Source organism: Leptinotarsa decemlineata, unplaced genomic scaffold (genome assembly GCF_025532065.1).
Source record: "Leptinotarsa decemlineata unplaced genomic scaffold, Ldec_3_MD MMD2_tig00000035_RagTag_RagTag, whole genome shotgun sequence".
NCBI classification, from domain to species: domain Eukaryota; kingdom Metazoa; phylum Arthropoda; class Insecta; order Coleoptera; family Chrysomelidae; genus Leptinotarsa; species Leptinotarsa decemlineata.
In genome coordinates, this window is record NW_027412540.1 from 26,234,597 (window position 1) to 26,258,306 (window position 23,710).

The following is a 23,710-nucleotide window of genomic DNA, read 5'->3' on the forward strand; positions in this document are numbered from 1 at the left end:
TCCAAGGCAAATGACAACTACAATTTGAGGTTATATTTACAATTTGTGAATTTGCTAAAGCCACCTCTAACATTTCGAGTTTTTCTCTAAATTATCAATTTTGGTCGAATTATGGCTGGTGGATTCACAGAGACCGCGTTCATAAAGAAGCTAGCGGAACTCAATAATTCCTCTCAAAGCATACAAACTTTGAGTTTGTGGTTAATTCATCACAGGAAACATTATAGTACAGTTGCCAAAATATGGATCAGAGAACTAATCAAAGGTGAAAATATAGTCTTATAGTCTCACTCACTCATGAAACTATAATCTCCGGTCTTATTTTCAGCGAAGGATAATAAGAAACTTACTTTCATGTATCTAGCTAATGATGTTATTCAAAATAGCAAAAAGAAAGGCCCTGAATATGGACAGGAATTTGGATTACATTTGAAGAAGGCCTTTGAACACATGTCAAAAGGAGATGAAAAAACAAAGAACAGTTTGGATAGGCTACTTACCATTTGGAATGAAAGAGGAATATATGATGGTGTATTGATAAGCGAATTCAAACGAGCACTGGGTAAGCTCACATAGCTAGGAAATGTGATGTTTTGTAACCATAGTTATCCTCCAGAAAAGTGTTTACAGCTGTCTACTTTGAATAATTTGTAGACACTATTTCCTAACTGAAAGATGCATAGAAACCCTGGTGTTTTATCTGATTCACTTTTGATTTGCCAACATGGTGCAACAGTTGAAAACTATTGTCCGTACTTTGTTCAGATTATTGAAAATTCAAGTGTAATCAAAAAGTTGCAGTGTGCCAAATCTAATGACTCGGTGGACAAAGACCATATGGTACTGTCAACAAATCAAGTGTTTTTGACTACTTAACTCCGTTTTTCACAAAATTTTATGCAAATTCGTTGATCCATTTTTTTTCGTTAGCTGAAAATCCCTGAACACGCCAAACATTTCTTACTTCTGCCTCTCACCAACAAACAACATACTAAACAGCTGACACTGTGAACATATGTTATATGGTATTCATTTGATTTTTTGTAGTATTAGGTTATGAGCCTCCTCCTAAGAAATCTAAACCTAACGACCACAAGAAAAGTCCAACTAGGGAGAGGAAAAAATCTGAGACTGAAAAAGTCATAGAGGTAAGAGTAAGTATGAAACGCTTAGTATGGAACATCATTACAGACTTTTTACAGCATTCTGATGGGTCAATTGAGACTCACGTACACTTGAGCCCTCATACGCCCGCTGGAGATCCTCCTGAACCAGAAGAACTGATCAAAGCTATCCAAGATTTAGAATTGAATATTGCCTCCTCGGATGAAATTGTTCGAGAAAGAATAGCTAAATTGCCAAGGGAAGTTTCAGAAGTGTCATTAATTTCGAAAATTGAAGGTAAGCATTTTTTCAAATTTACAATTTGCTGAATGTCTGTTATAGACAAAAACACAGACACAAACTGAAAGTTACTTCTTTGCATGATCTACACATCCATGTATAGAGTTACTTATTTTGAAATTGATTACTTCCTTCCTTTCCCAGGAAGATTCCCTCGTCCTTGTTTTTTTTTTGTATCAAGTTGGAGTAGTAGAAAGCCAAAAACTTTCTTTCCCAAAAATTAATCACTCCTAAAAATATAACCCCTTCAATTCATACCTATTTGCTTTAAGATAACAGTTTTATTTTTTATTTTAGATAAAGAAGCTGCCGAAAAGCTTAGTTTACAAGTTGGAGAAGCAGTCCACTTACTGAGCCAGTACAATACTAGATTATCAGCTGAAATGGATCATAGAAAGAAAGTATCAGTTATGATGCGAGATTTTTTACTAGTTCAGGAGGAACTTTTGGCTCAGGCTGAACGAAACTTGGAGGTGAGCATTAATTAGATTTTTCCTGATATTGTTTAAATAACGGTGTCAATATTTTTATTGTTTGAAGGCTGTCGATTTTTGGAATTTCTTTCCGACGATTTGCTGGCGTAAGTGGCTAGTTTCCTCAGAGATATACAGTGTCACCATCAAAGTGCGCACCATATGGAAAACTTTTTTTTCGAAAAGGTTCAATGAAGTTTAAGCACTTGTTTGTGCTTTGAATTTAACATGAAATGATGCGGCCAATTGCGACCCACTGACGTTCGGTGTTTGTCAAATTCAACTTTTTTTTTGAAAAAAATTGAAAAAGTGCATTTCTATAGTCTATTTCAAAAGAGTGTAGAGTAATAAAATCTCATTAAGTATTCAAAAGCGCTACAGGGTGATCCGTCAATAAATTCTGTCACTTCCCTAGTCCGCATTGCAAAATTATGTCGTTTCATAAAGAGCAGGTAGGTATCACCCTGTTTTAAGGGATTTGTCCATTGTTATCGACGGATAAATACTGAGCCAGAGGCGCGCTAGTGGGATAATTGCCAAAAGAATATGCATTCATAAAAATTATATTAAAGGAAATAAAAATTCAATACAGCAGAACAGTGTTATTAAAAAAATATAAATGTAACAATAAAATATATACGAACCGAAATCGGGAAATACTCACAAACACACACGAACGAACTTTACGTATTGAAACACTTGTGGGGACTTTAAATCAATTTATTCACAAAAACGACAAGAACTTTACTGGATACGTTATTACAATTTGACACTTGAACAATACTAAAACTGTGAACTTCCCTTAAAGTTTAACAACACTCTATTTATACCCTAATTGAATGTTCTAGAGATTACTAGGTACAATTTTCGAGAACCTTCCGAGAAAATAATTATTCAGACTACCCTTAATTCTAAACCCTAACCTAAGCAAAAGTGTCACTGTCACTGATACACTGGTCTCTGTCCAGATTGCTTATCCCGCTACAGTATATTTACAATTCAATTAAATTATTCTACATCAGTATAGTCTTCATCCGAAGAACTGTCATCATCCCCTGGTGTTATAATTATAGGGTCAACCACCTGATCGACCAAGTTGTCCAGTTCCCACATTTTATCTTCCTCTTTTAAAACATGCTGGATTGCTTTTTGCCAGTTTTCTGATGTGATTTCCATAATGGCTTGATCAAACAATACCTTGACATCTTTCATTTTAAATGTGGTATTGTGCCTTGCAACATATCCTTTAACTTGTGCCCATATAAGTTCTATAGGATTTAATTCGCAATTATATGGCGGTAGGCGCAGCACAGTTACTTTATACTTTTCTGCTACATCTTCTACGGCATATTTCATGAAGCGAGATTTATGTTGTTTTACTATGGCTAGTAGTTCCTTCTTTACTGAATTCGTCTCAAACTGAATACCTTTATTTGACAGCCAGTTAATAATTTCTTGCTTTCTCCAAGCTGAAGTTGGTACCTTCTCTAAGCGCCTTGAATGGTAGCTTGCATTATCCATAACCACGACCGAATCAGCTGAAAGAAATTTTAACATTTCCCCGAAGTAGTCTTCGAAGACATCCGAATTCATGTCCTCATGATAATCTCCCGTCCGGCACGACTCAAAGCTTAACAAACCTTCTTTTAAAAATCCGTCTTCGCTTCCAATGTGAGCAATTATAAGCCTCTTCCCTTTTCCCGAAGGCACTTTAATACCCGTCGAAAGGCCTTCTATGAAAGCTTGGCGAGAACTTGTTATATTTTTATCTTGCCACATTTTTTTGACTATATAACCTTCGTTTATCCACGTCTCATCAAGATAAAAAATTTTCTTTTGCTCTCTGCGGTACTGCTTTATAGTTGTCAAATATTTTCGTCTCCAGCAAACAATTTCATCACTTTCCAGTAATAGTGCCTTTCGATTGTGCTTTTCCCAGGCAAAATTCATACTTTTTAAAGTTTTCCATAAAAGTTTTCTGGATATCAAAGGAATATCGTTATCTTGGCTTATCTCGATAAATATTTTTTCAAGAGTGGGTATTTCCTTTTTAAAATAAAACGAATGAACTTTTCTTCGAATGTCACATTTGGTGTCTTCATCTAAGATTTTTATTGGTCTTCCTGATTTTCTCTTGCATGGACTTACCTGGCCTGATATCTTTCTTTCTCGCAATAATTTAAAAATCGTGGACTGTCCAATTCCAGTCATTCGGGCACATCGCTCAACACTTTCTTGCACAGACAAACTAGGGTGATCGTGTTTTATGCAATCATATACATTTAAAATTATAACTTTTTCGCAAACAGATAGCGGAGAATTTTTTACACTTCTTTTCTTTGGAGTAAATGTCCCCATTTTATAACTTTTTCACTATTTCTATATCACAATATCACTGTACGTTTAATTGGTGTAGTAACAATTACTATTATAACTCGAATGTTTAAGACACCATTACAATATATTTAAACCCTTTTTCTTAATTACCTGGGTTTAATAGGTATTGCATGATTGGTGGGCAGGGTCAAAAAGGGATTATTATAATGACATGGCACCTCGGAACTAAGTGTTAACCCTTTTTTGAGAAATCATGCTCAAGTATATGAACCCAAATTGCATCTTAAATAAGTTTACAAGAACCACTAAAATTAATCTAAATCTTTTTTTAAGAAATTTTACTTACCTAAATACATGTAGGTACTTAGTTTTAGACCAAATTACTTCCCAAAAATGGCCTTTTATTATTATCTATGTCTGTAATTTTTAATTTACTTTAATTATTAAGTTTAATAATCCTAAGATTTGCCTACGCCCATGGACGACAACGAAATTCAGGCAAATTTTATGACACTTCATGATTTATTACTCTACACTCTTTTGAAATAGACTATAGATCGAATTTAACAAAAAGTTACTTGAAAAAGTTGTGTCTACGGCAATTTTATATCCATATGCCAAATTTTATGCAACTAGGATAAAGTTAAAGTTTTGCTTATTTTTGACAGATATCCCCTTTATTTTAAAAAACAAGTTCGGTTAATTGTCATCAATTCATGTATACATAACAAACTCATCATGGAGTTTAACTTTTCTGATACATTTTTACTTATACGGACATTTTTAGAGAGAAATTAAAAATTTGCTATAAAAATCTTAACATGACTTGTAATTCAATAAGTATTGGTTGGATGAAACTTATAGTACTAAATGCTACTGCTGCGGAAGACATCTTCAGTGGTGTAGGCATCACTGAAGATGTCTGCCGCAGTAGTGGACGAAACGTTTGGTACAAACAGTTCATCTCTGCTATGGCCTACTAGCCTGGATTTTGTTCTTTCTAATCGTGACATACTCTATGAGTAATATGCTATCCTTTGGTTTTTCAGGAGTATCAAGAAAAGTTGCTGAAAGTTTTCAGTGTAAGAACGGAGCTTCACAATCACATTCGCAACCTGCCCGACTTGACGCAATTACCAAATGTAACAGATGGCCTAGCTCCCTTACCTTCTGCCGAACACTTATTTATGCAATAGATTATGCATGATAAATAGTATAAACAAGAATCGGTGGTGTGTTGTTGCACATCTTGTTTAAGAAAAAACTGAATCACGTCGCTGAGGAGCTGCTTCAAAATTTTGATTTCCAAAAAACGTCTGGAAGCAGTACTACCATCAAGCAGTATCTTTAGAAGTTTTTGCTAGAAAGTAGTATGACTCCACGAGGACGTGGTTGAAGTTATAAGTTTTGTTAAATTTCACTTTAAAATGTATATAGTTACGAAATAGTACTTTTCAATTCGTACGTTGAAACGAATGACATTTGTTTGATTTAAAGTCTATGGAATAAAAAGTTAATTCAGCTACACATTGGGTTTTTTTTCAGTAACTAGTCTATTTCAGTGAACATAATTTAAGATTAGTTTATGTGTTGTCTTTGTTTCCCTAGTAACAGATTGCAGTCGTCCTCCTTAGTAAGAATGCCTTCGCGGTCTACTAAAAAAACTGAATCATCTGCGTACAACGTTATATTGTATTCCACTAGATATTCCACTAAGTCAGCAATGAACAGTACTGGAGCTTGTACAATACCTTGAGGAACGCCTACTTCCAGCTTTACAGTTGAACAAACTGACTTCTGTCCAACAAGTAGGGTGACACAAATCTATTAGAGCTGGAAGAAATCTTGCAAGAAAATAAAAACAAAAATGCAACAGGCATTGATGAAATTTCAGTAAAAATTTTAAATAACCTTCCCGATTCCGCTTTCAATACACTAGTGATGGCTATAAATAAATCCTTTTCCCTTGGAAATTCCCCTCCGTGTCTAAAAACAGCTCTTGTAATTCCCATTTTCAAAGGTGGTAATGCAGAAGATCCAAATAACTTCAGACCTATCTCCATGCTCTTAACACTCTCAAAAATCATAGAAAAAATGGCGAAAAAAAGGGTATTAGCTTTTCTTTATAAATACAATATATTAACCAACTGTCAATTTGGCTTTCAGAAGACAAAAGGCACAAATGATGCAATATTTTCCTTTCTTGAACATGTCTACACACATCTCAGCAATTGTGAGGTCGTAGCCGCAGTATTCTGCGATTTCTCCAAAGCTTTCGATTGTGTAAATCATGAACTTATTTTGCAAAAGTTGAACTACTATGGCTTTAGAGGAGTGTGTAATGACTGGTTCAGGTCTTACTTAAGTGATAGAAAACAGTAAGATCAAACGAAAAACTATCACACAAAAAGGATATCTTATGGGGCGTACCACAAGGATCAGTACTAGGCCCGATTCTTTTCCTTATTTATGTAAATGAACTGGCGACTCTCTAAATTCAAGGAAGTTTTACCATCTTTGCAGATGACACCACGCTCCTTTGGCATGGAAAAAATACTTCTAATATGAAAGAAACTATCTAGTGATTTAGAAGTTGTGAAAAAATGGTGTGACGCAAACTACTTGTGCTTTAATAGTAAAAAAGCAAACCTACTCATCTTCAGCTGTAATATTAACAATGTATACTTGAATGGACAAATTCTTGAGAATAAAAAGCAATCCAAATTCCTGGGAATCTTCATGGATAACAAATTAAAATTTGATCAGCATATTTCAGCTTTGAATAAAAAATTGGCATCAGGATGTTATGCACTTCGAATAGTTTTAAATGAACAGAGTTCATCAACAACAAAAATGGTATATCATTCCCTGATTGAGTCCCACCTGAGATATGGTGTTGCCTTCTGGGGATTTTGCGGTCAACAACTTTTTCATTCAGTGTTTGTTTTGCAAAAGCAAGCGGTTAGATACTTATGCAAGATGGGAGTACGCGAGTCATGCAGACCATTATTTTTGAGAGAAAAAATTCTCACTGTTACTTGTATTTTCATACTTGAAACTGTTTGCCTGATTTACAAAAAACAACATGGTTGGAACTCCGGAACCTACAAATTACTTAACCCTGCCAGTAACTGAAAATAAAATACATCTTTCTGTCCAAAAAACAAGCCAGACAAAGTATTCTTTAATTTGTGAAAGTAAATAGCTGTATAATCACATACCTTACGAAAGTAGGAAGGAAAAAAGCTATAAAAAGTTCAGAAATCTTGTTAAATATGCCCTTGCAACTAAAGCGTACTACAATCTTGATGAATATCACAATGGAACTTTGCTGTGATTCAATGTAGGTGTTTTTTTTTGTTTATATTGACACCTATACTTTAAATTATATTTTATACTAGGATATATATTATTTTATTGCCATGGCATGTGAACTTATGTTCAAATTGTATATATTTGTTATTTATATCTTTTGAAAGGGACTATACAAACTATTTTGTCTACAATTCGTTAAATTTTATTTTCTATTATTATATTTTATCTATTAGATATGTGAATTTAGTTTTGCTCAAATTGTGTTTCTGTGTATCTGTGTTTTGAATTGTTTCTTTTCTCTTATTCTTTGAAGTGCTATATAACCAGATTTTTTAACAAGCTTTGTCAATAAGATTGTATTTTCTTTGATAATAAAGTATATGTCTATTCCATTCTATTCTATAATCAGTTTTGCAGCACTCAGCCAGAGCTTCTTGAGCAGTGCCTCATGGGAAACACAATCAAAAGCTCTACTTATATCGCACCTGTAGGGCTGTAAGTCAGATGACGCCCTGTATAAAAAATTCATGGATATATTCTGAGAGCCCACATCAAGTGGCAATAGCAAAATGTGGACAGATTTTCAATATGTCTGCGAATAAAGAAGATATAGGCAAAAAAATAATTTGGGATTTTTTGGTTTTTCCTGTATATCTCCAAAACCAAAAGAGCTATATTCTATTTCTTTACATCATTGAATAGGTCTCTAAAATACACAACTTTGCCACACTTTAACCGACACACTATCTATTATCGTTTACGAGATCCCCATGTACAGAAACGAATTTGAATAGCCCTGTATATTGGAGTTATCTTTGCCGACTTCATATAACTGGGAAATATCCCTGTTTCCAGAGAGCGGTTCATTATATGCGCAAGTGGTCTAACCAGGTCCTTGCCAAATTCTCTCACAATAACTGTAGGAATTTCAACAGGACCTATATACTCTACAGATACAGAGAAGTCCACCACAGAGAAGTTGAGTTAGCCAGACAAAAATATTGTGAAATACATGGTCGCGGTGCTGTGAGTAGAAAGAGCCTTTTCGAACTGCCAAAAATGTAAAAATGAAAGAGCGCAATGCCACCTCTAATGGGGCAGATCCTGGAAGTGAGACTTTCTAGAGAAGTAGGACCGTTTGCCGTTGAGGGAATGGATTATTTTGGCCCACTACATGTCAAGACGATGGAAGAGAAAAAAAACGTTAGGGAGTTATGAGAGCCATATATTTGGAATATCACATACTCTAACAAGCGAATTGGAAATCATGACTATTGTGAGGATCTTGGCCAGAGGAGGCCACGAAATATATTCAATGGAGACTCTAATAATTGAAACTCATTCAAAAATAATTCAAAACAAGGTGATCAAGAGCGAATACACCTTGATGTTATGTTGATGTGCTGAATTCAACTACACTTCAATTTCTCCAATATAAAGCACATTTGATGAGCCCAGTTTTCGGAGTTATTAGAACTTAGCTTCTTGATCTCCGTGAGGAAAGATTCCAATGTATTCAGATTCACTCCCTATTCTGTCCCCATCGCAGGCAGATTTTGTAGAGAATAATAAAATATCAGCAGCAAAGACAAACCTTTTATTTGAACAGAAATATTTCTAACATTTCAAGAAATAGTTGTAAATTAAATACAGATGTTTAATTCGGCGGTCCACACCACTTTGTAATGAACGAAATAACATTACCCACGTTCGATTCTGGTGTCATTTTCGCCCCCATGTTCAGCTTGGCCCAGGCATCCTTACTGGCTTGCAAGCTGGACTTTCCAAAGGAAACGGCTTGTTCTCTGACTGGGTAACCAGTAACCAAGCAAGGAGTCTCTCCCTGCTGCAACGATGATTCAAAGAGCTGTCGTTCGTCTACAGGAAGTGTCTTTAAAATAAAAAGATATATTTTACTTCAAGTAACTGGTTAAAAAGCAGCTTACAAACACTTTTCTTTTTCAATTCTTTGGAAAGGAAATGCAAATTCGATGAACTGAAAGGAAGAGAACAGCTATTTCTGTAGATTGGGCTGTATTTGGTCGACAATATTTTCTTTTAAATAGTAAGGGTGAAAAACTGTGTGTTTAATGGTGTACCGCAGGAATCTCATTTAGGACCATTAATTTTCAACCTATTTGTAAATGACTTGTATGCTGTTATTTGCTGTTTGCTGATGATCTGAAGATGTTTAAAGACATTCACGACTCATCCGATACTCGTGTGATATAAACTTATTGCAAATGGATATAAACAATAGTCATAAATTCACTTTTTTCCTAAACAAAAATCCCATCAATCGTCCTTATAAAATCAAGTAAGCGGAACTGGAAACTACAAGTACAATAAAAAATTACGGAATCACTCTTGACCCAAAAATGTCATTTAAACCCCATATTGCGAATGTTACTTCTAGAGCATTAGCAATGTTGGGTGTTACTCTGCAAAGAAATTCTCTTCCTTGAAAATCAAATATTGTTCCATTGTTGGATCAACAATTTGGTGCCCTTCATATTGATATATGGATATTGATATGTTTGAAGGGTCCCGGACCCCTCCCCCTGGCTTGTCGACTCTACCAGTAACCGCGTGCACCCCTAAAAACCTATCTACGGAGTTCTTGTGGGCAAGAGAGGCTAACGGGGTTGGGCATAATGGCAATTCACAGAGATATCATCCCAACTAATGATGTTATAACAGAATTTGCCCATAAAAGGTTAGAAGGATTGATTTTTTATTGTCAATTCACTCAACCTCGGTGGAGGGCTTTTCCTGTGCCAATGTAATGGCAATTAATTAAATTTGAATTAGAACGTCTTTTTTATTGAGACCCCCGAAACAAAAATCTGGGCTAGGCCTTGCCTCGGGGTCATAGAAAATTAGAAGCAAATATTCACAAAATAATTACCAAGTTTCCCGGAACTTATTGAATTTATAACTTTGAAGGTGAATCCGACGAGAACAAGGCGTACAGAAATCTTCAAAGTATCCCTTCATCATACCAACTATGGCCAGAATGAGTCTATAGGAAGAATTTTGAACGTCGTTCTCAAAGAAATATGGACCGATGACATCGCTAGCCGAAAATCCACACCAAACAGTGACTTTTTGGTATCGTTCCAAATTTGACAATTTCATTTGTTCACGTTCACATTCATCCAGAAATAGGCCTCATAGCTGAAGATGATTTTTCGATGAAAATCAGGGTCAGTTGCCTACTGCTCAGAGACCTTTCAGCGAACACACGTCGTTGTCTATGGTCGTTTACCTTCAGTTCCTCGTTCAATTGAATTTTGTGCAGGCCCAAGTCATGTCGCAAAATTCGTCAAGTTGTGGTCTGCGAAAGGCCGAGTTCTTGTGAGCGTTGCGAAATTAACTGCCTCGGATTCTCCTGCACACTCTCACAGGCAGCGGCGATGTTTTCGGTAGATCTTAGTTTCGTCGACGTACGGGTGTTAGTCGATCGTTTACTTAACCAGTAGATTCAGTTTCATCCACCACATTGCGAATAGTTCTCTCGGTAGGACGATTATGGCGACTGTAAAATGGGCGAAGCGCGCGGTACGTTGCCCAAACTGAATTCTCATTTTGTTAAAAAAATTATGTATGATGATTTGGCAAAACAGAGTGAATAAATGACAACTAATTTGACAGATGTACTGAACATTGTATATCATTAATGTATGTCTTTGTACACAACCTGATCCACTTTCTGATCCATACTGACAGCAAGAACCCACTCTCTTATTTCATCGTGCTCCTTCGGATCTTCTGATAAATACAGCTGTTCGGGAAGGGGAATGTTCGAAGGAAAATCGGTCTGAGCTAGATCGGAATGGTCTACCAATTGGCCCTCTCCTTCTTCAATAGCCTCGCACAAATCTAGGTAGTGATTGAGAAAAACGAATGCTTCCGATAATCTTCCTTCTTCTTTCATATCTTTACCTGTTGAAAAAACGTGTGATGAAAATTTGATCAATAGAAAAAAATGAGTTTCTCAATTTCTGTGACCCAAATCCTTGTTGCTTTCTATATTTTATAAATGTGCATGTTCACTCTCGTTGAAAGGATAAAAAGCTGTTATGTCAAAGATACCAAAATGAAATTAGTCGATTCAATTTCTCAATCCATAAAAAATAGTTTGACCACCATTTAAATAATTAATAGTTAACTGACCTGCTTCGTAAAAGGCCTTATCTGCAGGAATCAGATCGGTGTACCTCAAAAGAGCAGTACTTATTTTGACTCCAATTTTTTTCAATGATGATACTTGTCTGCATGCAGATCTGAGAGCATAGAAATGAGCAACCAGCATTAAATTCCTGAAGTGATTTTTGGTGTCTGCTTTGACATTGTGAGCTACTTCCAGACCTGTGTTCTATAATTTCAAAGGAATTTAAATTAGCAGTGAAGCAAGGAAAACAAAGAATGACAAATAAATAGATTTGCAATGAAATTTTGAGTTCGATGTAGTTTGGATTGCTCTATTATAGTTCCTTCAGTATTGTCTGAGAGTAAAAGAATTTCAAAAATGCAAACATGTCGCTACATCAAAGAAAGCAACATAGCCGTTTCAAGCAAATAGCACTGCATTTCACCCACAAAATCATTGAGATATATCTACCCTCTATATCCCTTGAGGACGCCGCTAACGAGCCATTAAAGCAGGGATATGCGACAAAGAAAGCCAAAACACCGACAAAGAATGCGAAAATACCGACAAAAGAACTGCTCGATGTTTTTTCTGATATTACGTTTAAGATAATATTAATAGGCGCCGGACTGGGGGTATTAATATAAATTTTCCATTGATATATTCTGTATGAAGAGAAGATAATTAAAATATGTTGAAAACTAATTTTGTTTAAATATTTTATTTTGGGAAGGACAATTTATATTTGAAATAGTTTTTTATTATTTATAATTGTTACCTTCTACAAATCTATAAAATAATCAGAATATTAAATTTACAAATAAATACAAATGTAGAAAGGGCAAAAAGTTACTGCATTTGATAAATTAGCTTTTCGGAAAAAAATCAAATTTGTCATTAACTTGAATTTAAAAAATTTTGCATATTAAAAGAAATATGTATCATCTGGTGATATTTTAAAGACTATCCATTTTCTTTATCCAACCTATTTAAATCAAAACATAATTTGTAGTTATGATTCGTCTTTTGATGTAAATGAATTTGATATTATTATTATCATTGACACTGATAATATCAAATTGATCGTCGGTATGATAATGAAGATGGATAAAGTATTAGAAACATCACCAGAGAAGTATACTAATAGAATAGATTTCCGAGGTAAGAAATTTGAACATCTGATTTCGAGTTGAACCGCGTTCAAAATTTTGCGTTGTTCGACGTTTCGGCTTCAACTTTGACATTTTCAGGAAGTAGAAAAGTGTGGCTGCACTGAGAGATACACTTTATATGTTCTTGTTGGTTTGGAAATGAAGATTCATATTCCTTATTGGATTTTATAGTTGATTCAGAAACAATTTTATAGATTTAATGGGAATACTTACTTCGAATAAGACATTACGATAATTTTAATCTAAAAAAGTCTACAGGGATTCGTTGAGTGATTCTTCACTGGATGAATCAGTTTCATCAGGATTGATGACAACTGGAATAATTTGTTCTGATAATGAGTCTATGCGATCATCCAGATCCCACATCTCTGCTTTGATTCTGATTGTTTTTTGGATACATTTTTTCCAAGCTTGTTGGTCGACTGTTTTCAGAGCACTGTATAGGTATTTCTTTACTTCACACAGCTTGAAGGTCTTTTTAGCCAAGTTTAGCCAAGTTGAGGAGCTCCGCTATTCAAAAGGAATAGCTTTCATTTGTAACCACTCAGTAATATCTGCTTTCTTCCAACACGACGTCGGCAGCTTCTCGACTCGTCTACTGTGGTAACTTGCGTTATCCATTACTATTACGGATCACTGCGGAAGTTTTACAAGTATGTTTTTGAACCATTTTTCGAATACTGTGGCATCCATTCCTTGCTGGTAATCCTCATTTTTCTTCGATTCAAACAACATCAATCCATCTTTCACGAATCCTTCACTGCTGCCTATGTGTGTGATGATAAGACGACGACCTTTTCCAACTGGAATTTTCAAACCAGTGGACCAACCTTCAATAAGGGCTTGTCTTCCACTTTTGATATTCTGATCTTGCCAAACCTTCGAGACGGTATGACCCTCATTGACCCATGTTTCATTCAAATGAAAAATATATTTACCTAGTGCTCTGGCTTTCTTCATTTCTCTTAAATAGTTTCTTCTCCATTCTACAGTCTCTGATTTTTCTATTGACATGCTCTTTCTATCTTCCCTTCCAAAAGTGAAATTCAGCTCATGTAATATCTTCCATAATCGAGTTCTTCTTATATCAGGAAAAAACTGTCTTCACTAATAACTGATAAAACTTTATTTAATGTAGGTATTTCGTTTTTTATGTAAAAAGAGTGTACTGTTCTTCACCTCTTCATCGATAACCAAACACTTTTTACCAGTGGATACTTTCGGCTCGACAAAGTTGTTGTTTTCCTTGAGTTCCTTGAGAATTCTAAAAATTGTCGATCTATTGACATCAGTCATACTCGCACATTTTTGCACTACTTCCTCCTTACTTTTTTTTTCGGGCGGATATTGTATTCTCAAAGCATTATATACATTCATAACAATTGTTTTTTCATTTATATTTAATGGTGACAATTTCGGACGCTTCACGATTCCCGAACAACTAGCTTCCATGTTGTATAGCTGTTTATTCAACGCGCTCTCGAAGTAAACTGAAGAATATCACGAATAACCCCGCTAAAAAGCCAATTTGGTCTTATTGACGGGTGAGATGTGTCTGTTGATAGTATTATTCAAAGGAATATCTATTTATACCGGCTTCAAAAAAACAATATTTTTTCAATCCCCTTCAACTAAACACATATTTGTTGGAGAACGTCTTGGTTACTACTGGACATATTTTAACATTTGTCATAGTAGACTTGTTATTTTGTTTGTTATGAATGATATTTTTCAAGAATAAATATTGTATTTTCGTCGTATAAATTCATTTAATTAATTCGTTGAGAGTAAATAATTTGAATGCAGTACGCCTATGGCACTAAAATATATATATAGATATACTGCTGTAGTCTCTCTCATTTCTGAACAGATTATAGTCAGGCGAATTTTGAAACAGCTAAATATCAACAAGGCGTGTGGTCCTGACGAAGTACCCATCATCGTACTTAAAACGTGCACAAATGAACTCGCATCAGTATTTTGCAGACTTTTCAACCTGTCTTACAAGGAAAATGTTTTTCCTTCTTGTTGAAAGATTTCTCGCGTTATATTCCCAAAAATGGCAAGAAAAATCTTCCAAATAACTATAGACCAGTCGTTTTGCTATCAGTGATATCAGAAGTCCATAAATCTAGGTGTTCCATGTTAGTTCGGAAAAGCCTAAAGCGATGCCAATAATAGGTTCTGGTTCGATAAACCTTCTTGCAGCAACTTCCTTTGCAAGGGAGTCAGCAATCTCATTGCTTTCCAGGCCAGTATGGCCAGAAATCCAGGCCAAAGATGATTTGTTATGTCTTCCTATTGAGGAGAGTCGTTTTTGACAATTTGCTATAAATTTAGACTCTGCTCAGTAGGAGCCAAGAGCTTCTAACGTCGCTTGACTGTCCGAGTATGAGGTTGGATTCTACCAATCTCTCCGCACACAATTGAATATCATATATTTCCGCTTGAAATACATTCGCATAGGTCCCTGCCATCTAGCCTCTCTCTGCAGAACCTCCAGGACCTCCATGGTCGCTAACGGTATGGTACTGATGGCACCACAGATGGCCAGACAAGCCTGTCTCTGTAAGCCAGAGGGCTTCGCCTGGGCCGTTTTCTGTAAAGCCTTCGGCCACCAGACAATTGCTCCATAAGTGATCATTGGTCTGACAATCATCTCATAAATCCAGTGGGTTTGCTTGGGACCTAAGCCCCAAGTTTTACAATGATATGATTTGTTAATCAGCCAATTGGCTCCACTGAGGAGGTACATAAAGAAGTATTTTGTTTTTTCACGTAGTGTGGTTAATTCATTACCAGTCCACAATTTTCCAAATTCTTTATAAATGTAGTGAAGAAAATATCTCAATAACACATGAGAACAATCTTTAATGAAACTCAATTTTGCTATCTAATCACTCCATAGTATTTATAATACTTACTATTTCGAAAAGCATCTGTCTAAGTTGCTCCCAAACACCGTAGCTGGAAGGTCCTGCCAAATCATTTGCACCAAATACTTCAGTTGCAATATGGTTGTATATATTGAAATTTTGAGGCATTGCTGGAGCACCATAGTTCGAATAAAGATTGAGTGCTTCAAGAACGAAACCATCTTTCAAAAGTTTCGCAGCATATAGTGCCACGTATTTGTGTAAAATCGGAGTATTGTGAGCTTTAGCTTTCTCAATACAACGGGCCCACTGTCCCTGCTCTGCTAGAAGATCAAGAGCACCGATTATATCTGAAAATAGAATTTTCATCAAAAGAAAATACTTATCCTACAATAACTACAAAAAGTTGAAAGAAAACTTGGGTGAATGAAATTGGTAGCTGTGACAAAACGTTACCAACGCTGCAAAATTTAGGGCAGAGTTAGTAGAGCAGCTGTAAGAGTTTTGGAACGGAAGTGGCTTATCAATGTTTTTCCATGTTTATGGCTTGAGAATCGGGTTAGCGGTGGCGTTATTGCTGTTTGAAAGATACAGAGTCGAACGCGCTTGGAATGATATGAGAACAATAATGATTGGATATACAGGGCGTGCAGCGGTAAAGAAAAAAACATGGCTGCCATCAAGGTATATAGGGTGTGTGCAGCGTTAAAGAAAAAACATGCCTGCTAACGTAAAAGAAAAACAACATAGCGGCTGCTTGTATACAGGGTGTTGTTTCTCAAAACACGCCAATCAAATGCTATACAGGGCGTGCAGCGTTTAAGAAAAAACGTGAAAGAGCTAACAAACTGAGACAAGAATATGCTGTGTTTGTTTGGCTAAGATTTCAATACGGCATCTGCTATCTGAAGTTTTTGACATGAGAGTTGTAATGGGGAGTGGGTAATTTTTAAGCCAGCAGCAGCCAACACTGGTCAACAGAAGTGGTCCGATCCTCCTCCGAAAGTTAAACGAATTGAGCGTCGATGTTCTGCCTTACCCACCATACTACCCAGACCTCTCACTAACCGACATCTTGAGTTTGTTATTGGACATAAACTCAAGATGTATAAACCTCTGAAGAAGCTAGCCACTCGCGCCAGCGAAACGTCAGAAATTCCAAAAATCGACAGCTTTCAAACCCGAATAAAAATAGTGACACTTATTCGACTCACCTACATCTGCCAGTTGCTCCACATCTCCTTTTTTCAGAAGACGATCTTTATATTTACTTTCCACGTAACTTTCATATGCTGGTTCCAATTCTTTTGCAACTTTCCTGGCTTTACCCCACTCTTCTGCTACAATAAATGAGTCGATTGCTTCTTTCATCATCTCCATGCTAATATATAGTTGAGCAGCAACAGTATATTCTCCCGATTCAATTAATCTACAAAACAACCGGATAATAATGCATATGGTTCATTTTGGTTGAAAGTGGAATCTCTATCACCTCATTTTGTTTGGACATTCGCTTTTGGGATACCCTATATATACAAATTCAATTTCGAGTTGAAAGTTGAACTTGGATTAGAAACGAGGTTTTCCGCGCATATTGATCGAATCGGATTCTTGAACAAAAAACGGACGATTATTGAACGATTGAATATGAATGGTAGTTCGGATGTAAATCACCAAAAGGAGCATCAACACTCGCATGTCCTTACATGTCCTAGCAGAAACAGATCACGTGATAAAATACGAAGAAACTGTTGTTCTTTCTAATACAACGCATCACGACTCACGGCTTCTTAGGAAGGTCATTGACATTTATATAAGCATACCAACAATTTCAAGAAAATAAAAGAAGGTGTACGGGTCAACAGAAGTTGGTATGCGGTATTTAGTGAGACCCAAACTAGAATACAACTTCGATCGACATACCGCCAACAATACACCTGTCAACAAAGTTGACTAATCATAACAACCTAGCATAAGTGAGGACCAATCAGGACACCTCAACCTGACCGCCACCTTCCAGTATAAAGACGAGTGAACACAGAACTCCCCCAGTCATACTACTCGTTTTTGAAATCTACGCGTACACCACTGAAGATGTCTGCTGCAGTAACGGATGAAACTTTTGGTACTACAATTCGGATTATGTTAGCTGTGAAAGCCTATGTTCTTGTATAATATTTATAACATTCTTTTATGAATATCGTTTTACTGCGGGATCGAGTTGTTTGTGGCCAATGAGAAGTGCGAGATATAATAATAATGATTTTCTCCATTGGTCATTCACAAGTACAGGGTCTTCCAACAGGGACTTCCGAACTTTGACAATGGATAACTGCCATCATAGTAGGTCTGTAGCCGGGCGGTTCGACGTGGTTCAAGCTGCAGGCTGAACGATCTATTTTCACTTGCTATCGTCCAACCCGTGTTAGGAATCACACGTTAAAAGGTAAGACCCCGTTAGTCCTGCTTGGTGTGGGTTTTGAGCTACCGGTTTCATCGGTTCATATTTCTTTGAGAACGACGTAGGCCATCACTGTTAACGACGAGCAATATAGGTCGATAATTACTAACTTCTTCTGGCCTGAATTGGATGATCTGGACACCATCGACGTGTGGTTTCTTTCTGGGTTCCTTCTGCATTTTCATTTTTGGTAAATGAGAAACTGATTTCCAGAATATGGCCGAAAAGAGATTTCCAGTCGTGCTAATAGAAGTTGGGGCTCAAGAATGAAGAATCAGCTATGAAGAAATATAAGATGGTGTGTCTCAATTATGTCCCAAAAATGAAAATGCAGAAAGAACTCAGAAAGATAGGTTATTTATTCATTAGCAAATGTCAAATGTCATTAATTTACCGCAGTTGGCAACCATGGGGTCGCATCACTTAATAAGGTCAATTGGCTCCACACTTCGTTTCGAGGTCACCGAGAACTTTGTGAATTTATGAATGAAAGTAGTGGGAGTGGACTTACTGGTTGATTTTTACTATGGAGAAGCCGTGGCAGAATTTGAAAGATGTTATATTCCACACACAATGGCATCAAACGAGTAAAAAATGTCGATGCTATTTCACACACAATTTGTTTCATTTCAATTTAAAGAATGAAAGCGCTCAATGACAGACCCATGAAAATTATATTACCTTGGGGATAATATTTTGATAATCTCCAGGGCTTCGTCTCCAAAAAGAAACTTATTGACCATATCGGCAGCTCTGAGTAAAGCCCTTTTTACTATAGATGGTTCTGTGATACTCGTATTGACCTGTAAGAGACAATCTACAGCTTGCTTGTGCTGTCCGGCGAGTGCCCATTCATTAGCTCGAGATAGAAGAGTTTCTATATTCACGTCCGTCATTTTATTGTGGTGCGAACTGCTGTATTCCGATTGCAAAGTTGGATACAGATGAGGTAAGTAGTCCTTGCACACCCTTAACGCGTCGATCCACATTTCTTGAACAAAAAAAGTATAGACATTAAAGAAACCATATTGCTGTTGAGATAAATTACTTGATTGCAATGATTCTAGAACATGCGTATGATTGGTGGATGTCGACTGTTTTGTGGTTCACAGTGGAAGAAATGAAGTGTTAGCAATGTAGAATAAAGAAGAAGAAGAATGATAGGTTAGGTTGAATGTAGGGTGAAAAGCAAGCAAGAAACGATTCTCACTTTATTAGAAAGAAACTACTATCACGATGAATAACAAATGCATAATCAAAATAGTGTTACCTTCGCTTTTGTACTTTTGGACAATCAGTTCCGGAGCTTGGGCTCTCAGTAGGAGAACCTCAAATTCTGGAAATTGTTTGTCCTTGAAACATTGCGCGGCCTGTGCCTGCAGTACTTCTGGAACGGAATCAGGTTCATGCTTCTCGGCGATTCTCAATGCATTTATCCAATTTTGTGCATGAACATACATGAGAATGGCTTCCTTCGGTTTATTGGCTTGAAGAAATTCAGCTTCGGCATCCGAAAATTTACCGTCGTCCTCTAACGCCATCGCGTACTTCAAATGAACTTCAGTTGTCTATAAAATGACAGAAATTGAAAGAAAATAATTTCCAACTAACTATAGTGGATAACGGTTGAAAAGCAACCGGATTCAGTATCAGTTTATAGTGAAACACGGACAAATTAAAACGAAGATACGAGAGCGACGAAGTCAATGAAAGAAGAACAAGAAAGAAGAAAAAAAGAAGAATAAATGACGTTGCTAAGACAACTACAACTAGAAATGAAAAAAGAGGAACGAGATGAGTCTCTCAATGAAATCAGCAAAAGATTCTAGATAGACTTGACAGAAAAACAAGGTAAAATGAAAGATTTTTGAGGTCAGGCCAATTAATTCGGGAAGAAGAATTTCATGGATCTTGGAATTCATCAGAGTGAAATGTTGGCTGAGACTGAACCAGAAGAAATATTCCAATACCAAGCAAAGATCGAAGTAGTGAATAACTAGATGGGGATGGGGACTAAAATTTTTTTGTATTATAGCACCTAGTACCAAAAATATGTGAAAGAATTCGTCCGTAACAATATTTCAACGTCTGTATACTCCTAGGCGGACAAAATCAATATAGCCAGTCTATGTCTTTACTATTAAATTATATTTAAGTATAAACTAACTTTGAATATCAAAGGAAAAATGGAAAAGCAGTTTGAAACACGTGACCTGATAATACAGAATAATGTAGACATTTTACTGAATATGTATAAGGTCTGTTGAAAAATTAAGGTAAGTGTTCAAATTTCGTGGGATACTTATATTTAATTAGAGATTTTTTTAAGTTGGTACACTCGTCTCGACTATATGTTCACATTTTCAGCTGTTTATCATGTTTAGTTTGTTGGTGAGAGACACAAAAGTTGAAAGTGTTTTACGTGTTCCGCGATTTTCTGCTATCGAAAAAATTGATCAATGAATTTGTATCAAATTCGTGTACAAAATAGAATTAAGTGCTGCAAAACACTTGAAATGTTGACAGTTGTATACGGGATTGTACTCTGAAACAGAAAAATGTTTATAAGTGGTGAAAGCTTTTCACAGAAGGTTGGCGATCCAGATTTGCTCAAAAGGGCCATAACTGATGACGAATCATGGGTATATGGTTACGATATCGAAACCAAAGTCCAATCGTCCCAATGGAGGAACTCAAGAGAGCCAATACCAAAAAACCACGCCGAACCCAATCAAATTTCAAGGTTTAGCTCACAATTTTTTTTGATTACCATGGCGTAGTGCATCAGGAGTTCTTGCCACGTGGTCATACGATCAATAAGAGGTATTATCTGGTATTATAGAAAAACAATTCATGCTTCTTGCAACATGGTAATGCATCGGCCTACTTGTCATTGCTTGTTCGTGATTTTTTGGCCAATAACAACACCGTAATCATGACTCGGCCACCATATTTACCAGATTTGACCCCCTGCGACTTTTTCCTATTCTCACGGTTGAAGAGACCCATGAAAGGACGGCGCTTCGCGACGATTGAGGAGATAAAAATTGAATCGCTGACAGAGCTCAAGGACATACCAAAAAGTGCATGTCAGAACTGCTTTAAGGATACAGAGGAAGCTATTCGAAGACGGGAACCTGAAAGATTAAACGAATTTACCTATAGAAGTAATTAGGGTATTCAGTCCAACTGAAGGACGAATTCTTTACACAAGATGAGGGACTGCCAATAGGATCGCCACTTTCACCGGTTATAGCCAACATATATATGGAGTGGTTTGAAACTCAGGCCATTGAAGAAGCCCACAGGTAACCTCGTGTCTGGCTGAGATACGTTGATGACACCTTCATAAAATGGAACAATGGGAATACTGAACTAGACGCCTTCCTGAAACACATCAACAGCGTAAGACGTTCCATCACTTTCACAATGGAGAAGGAAATCCACAACGAATTACCATTCTTGGGCGTTTTGGAGAAGAGGACCGACACTAAGTGGGAAACGTCTGTATACCGAAAACCCACTCATACGGGACAGTATCTGAACCACGAATCCAACCACCATCAATCGACTAAAAGAGGAATCATCAAGACTCTATTAGACCGTGATTTTCGGCTCTGTAATACGAAGGAAGGTCTCGAGAAGGAACTAGACATCATCAAAAATGATCTTCAACGAAATGGCTTCTCCAAAGCGATGGTGGAACCGACTTCGGCTAAAAGACAGCAGGAGCCCCGAAAGGAAGAGAAGCCGTCACAACCAGTGCTTGCACTTCCCTACATCAGAGGATTATCGGAGAGGATGAGAAGAATTCGTTCCAAGTACAACATCAAAACCTGTTTCAGATCCGGTAACACTATCCGTAGCAGCCTCACGAAAACCAGGCCACCAAACGCGGACTGCGATTCCAAGAATTGCATTTACCTTTATCGGTGAAACTAGGAGGCCATTGAACATTCGCATTGCCGAGCACAAGAAAAACACACAGCGAGGGGAAACCAGCAAATCAGGAATAGCAGATCATGTTTGGACCCATCAACACAATATCGAATGGTCCCAAGCTGAGATCATACACAAAGAGGAACATTGGTTTAGGAGGAAATTCAAATAAGCTGCATACATGTTATCCAACAATGTATTCAATCAAGCTAGCGTAGAGATACACAACATATGGAAACCTATAATCAAGGGAAAAATGACAAACTCCCGCCAAACGGTCATTTCCCACTAAAACCAGTGAAGCGGAGATAAGTGAAAGTACTCAAATGACCTATACATAGTCAGCTCTCGAAGGAGTCATCACCCGAAGACTAATGCGGATACTAAAAATCGAAACGTCGTGAAGTAACTTGGCTTGGAATCTCTTAAATTTTTAATTTAATTTTATTTTTTTGTTCAATTTATTCCATTTTTTACTTGTATTCTATTTCACTATTATTTCATTTAAGGTTTTTTGCCTAATATACTTGTTTTTTTTCTGTTGCTCATTGTTATTCTTCTTCTTTGACTTTTAATTCTTCTTCTTTAATTTTGAATTCTTCTTTTTCAGGTTTTTCAGGGATTTCAAATCATTTTATATATCAGACAATGGAAGTCAGAACTAATGAAATTCATTGGAAAAAACGCTGGTACAAACGTATTATATCTGAGGGAGACTGTTTTGATGGGAAAACAATAGAAAATGATCAATGAACAAATATTTTCTGGGAAAAATGAAAATTCACCTTATTTTTTTAACAGACCTCGTACGTATGAGCCAAAAAATCCGGCACCTGAAACTCAAATGGAGAATTCCTGAAAAATATAATCAATTATAGGTCGGCTGGCTGAAGAGGCTTGTACAAAGTCAGGCGGACATTAATTTTAAATTCAATTGTATCAAGTAGAACATAATTCTACATAATATTTGGTGGTATACTCACTTTATTTGGCAGATTCTTACACAGCTGAAAAGCAAAATCGAACTGATACGTCTCACACGCATAGTTGACGCAAGGTTCCAGAATACCGTACTTGTTCAGCAACTTGATAGCCGAATCGATAGGCAAAGTTCTGGCCCAAAGGAACGCAACCTGGTTAGCCGCAGATGAACCACCGTTCTGTTTGGCCACCCTGTACGCTTCTTCCCACATTCCCAGAGTTCTGTACATATTCATGGCAGCCTTCCACTCATTGACTGCCAAATAGTGAATTTCTGCAGCGCGAAACTTTCCTTGGCTTTCTAGTTGCTGTCCGAGATGTAGATGAGTGGTTTGTAGTAAATTCGGATGATATTTTTCCACCAATCTTACCTGGAAAACGACGTTACAAAAAATTGAATGAAATAGATGTATTTTCTATAATTCCAAAATACATTCTAATGTAACATAGAATGTTTGTAAACACACTCGGAAAGAAGAATTTTAAGTAATGTGTGTTCTAACAATTATGATAATGAAATTGATTCGACAGTTGCAATAGTGCATGATGTCAAATTAGTTTATTGTTGGTTGTTATGAAACGTTAACTCGGGATGCTCT

General features: G+C 36.6%; 2 protein-coding genes across 2 annotated transcripts in view; one reads left to right on the forward strand and one right to left on the reverse strand.

Annotated features, from left to right (window-relative positions):
* On the forward strand, positions 1–5,741 carry LOC111507586 (regulation of nuclear pre-mRNA domain-containing protein 1B). Its single transcript, XM_074172171.1, has 6 exons — positions 1–265; positions 329–562; positions 1,048–1,148; positions 1,203–1,401; positions 1,702–1,877; positions 5,264–5,741. Exons 1-6 carry the CDS (start codon positions 112–114, stop codon positions 5,408–5,410), a joined length of 1,011 nt encoding a protein of 336 aa, XP_074028272.1. The 5' UTR covers positions 1–111; the 3' UTR covers positions 5,411–5,741.
* Positions 5,742–9,113: 3,372 nt separating this feature from the next.
* The window catches only part of Oseg2 (intraflagellar transport protein Oseg2), a 33,377-nt gene continuing 18,780 nt past the window's right edge, over positions 9,114–23,710 (reverse strand). The window contains exons 13-20 of the mRNA XM_074172172.1: positions 23,114–23,482; positions 19,462–19,759; positions 18,873–19,182; positions 16,945–17,159; positions 15,779–16,080; positions 11,706–11,907; positions 11,230–11,474; positions 9,114–9,420 (exon numbers count right to left, since the gene is read on the reverse strand). Coding sequence (XP_074028273.1) covers positions 9,187–9,420; positions 11,230–11,474; positions 11,706–11,907; positions 15,779–16,080; positions 16,945–17,159; positions 18,873–19,182; positions 19,462–19,759; positions 23,114–23,482 — 2,175 coding nt within the window. The 3' untranslated portion in view covers positions 9,114–9,186. The remainder of the gene's footprint in view (positions 9,421–11,229; positions 11,475–11,705; positions 11,908–15,778; positions 16,081–16,944; positions 17,160–18,872; positions 19,183–19,461; positions 19,760–23,113; positions 23,483–23,710) is intronic.

Bases quoted from the DNA above. Each gene is read 5' to 3' on its own strand.
- LOC111507586 (XM_074172171.1), top strand. From the start codon at position 112: ATGGCTGGTGGATTCACAGAGACCGCGTTCATAAAGAAGCTAGCGGAA. The intron at 563-1,047 runs GTAAGCTCACAT...GATTTTTTGTAG, and splicing joins CGAATTCAAACGAGCACTGG to TATTAGGTTATGAGCCTCCT. The intron at 1,149-1,202 runs GTAAGAGTAAGT...GACTTTTTACAG, and splicing joins AGACTGAAAAAGTCATAGAG to CATTCTGATGGGTCAATTGA.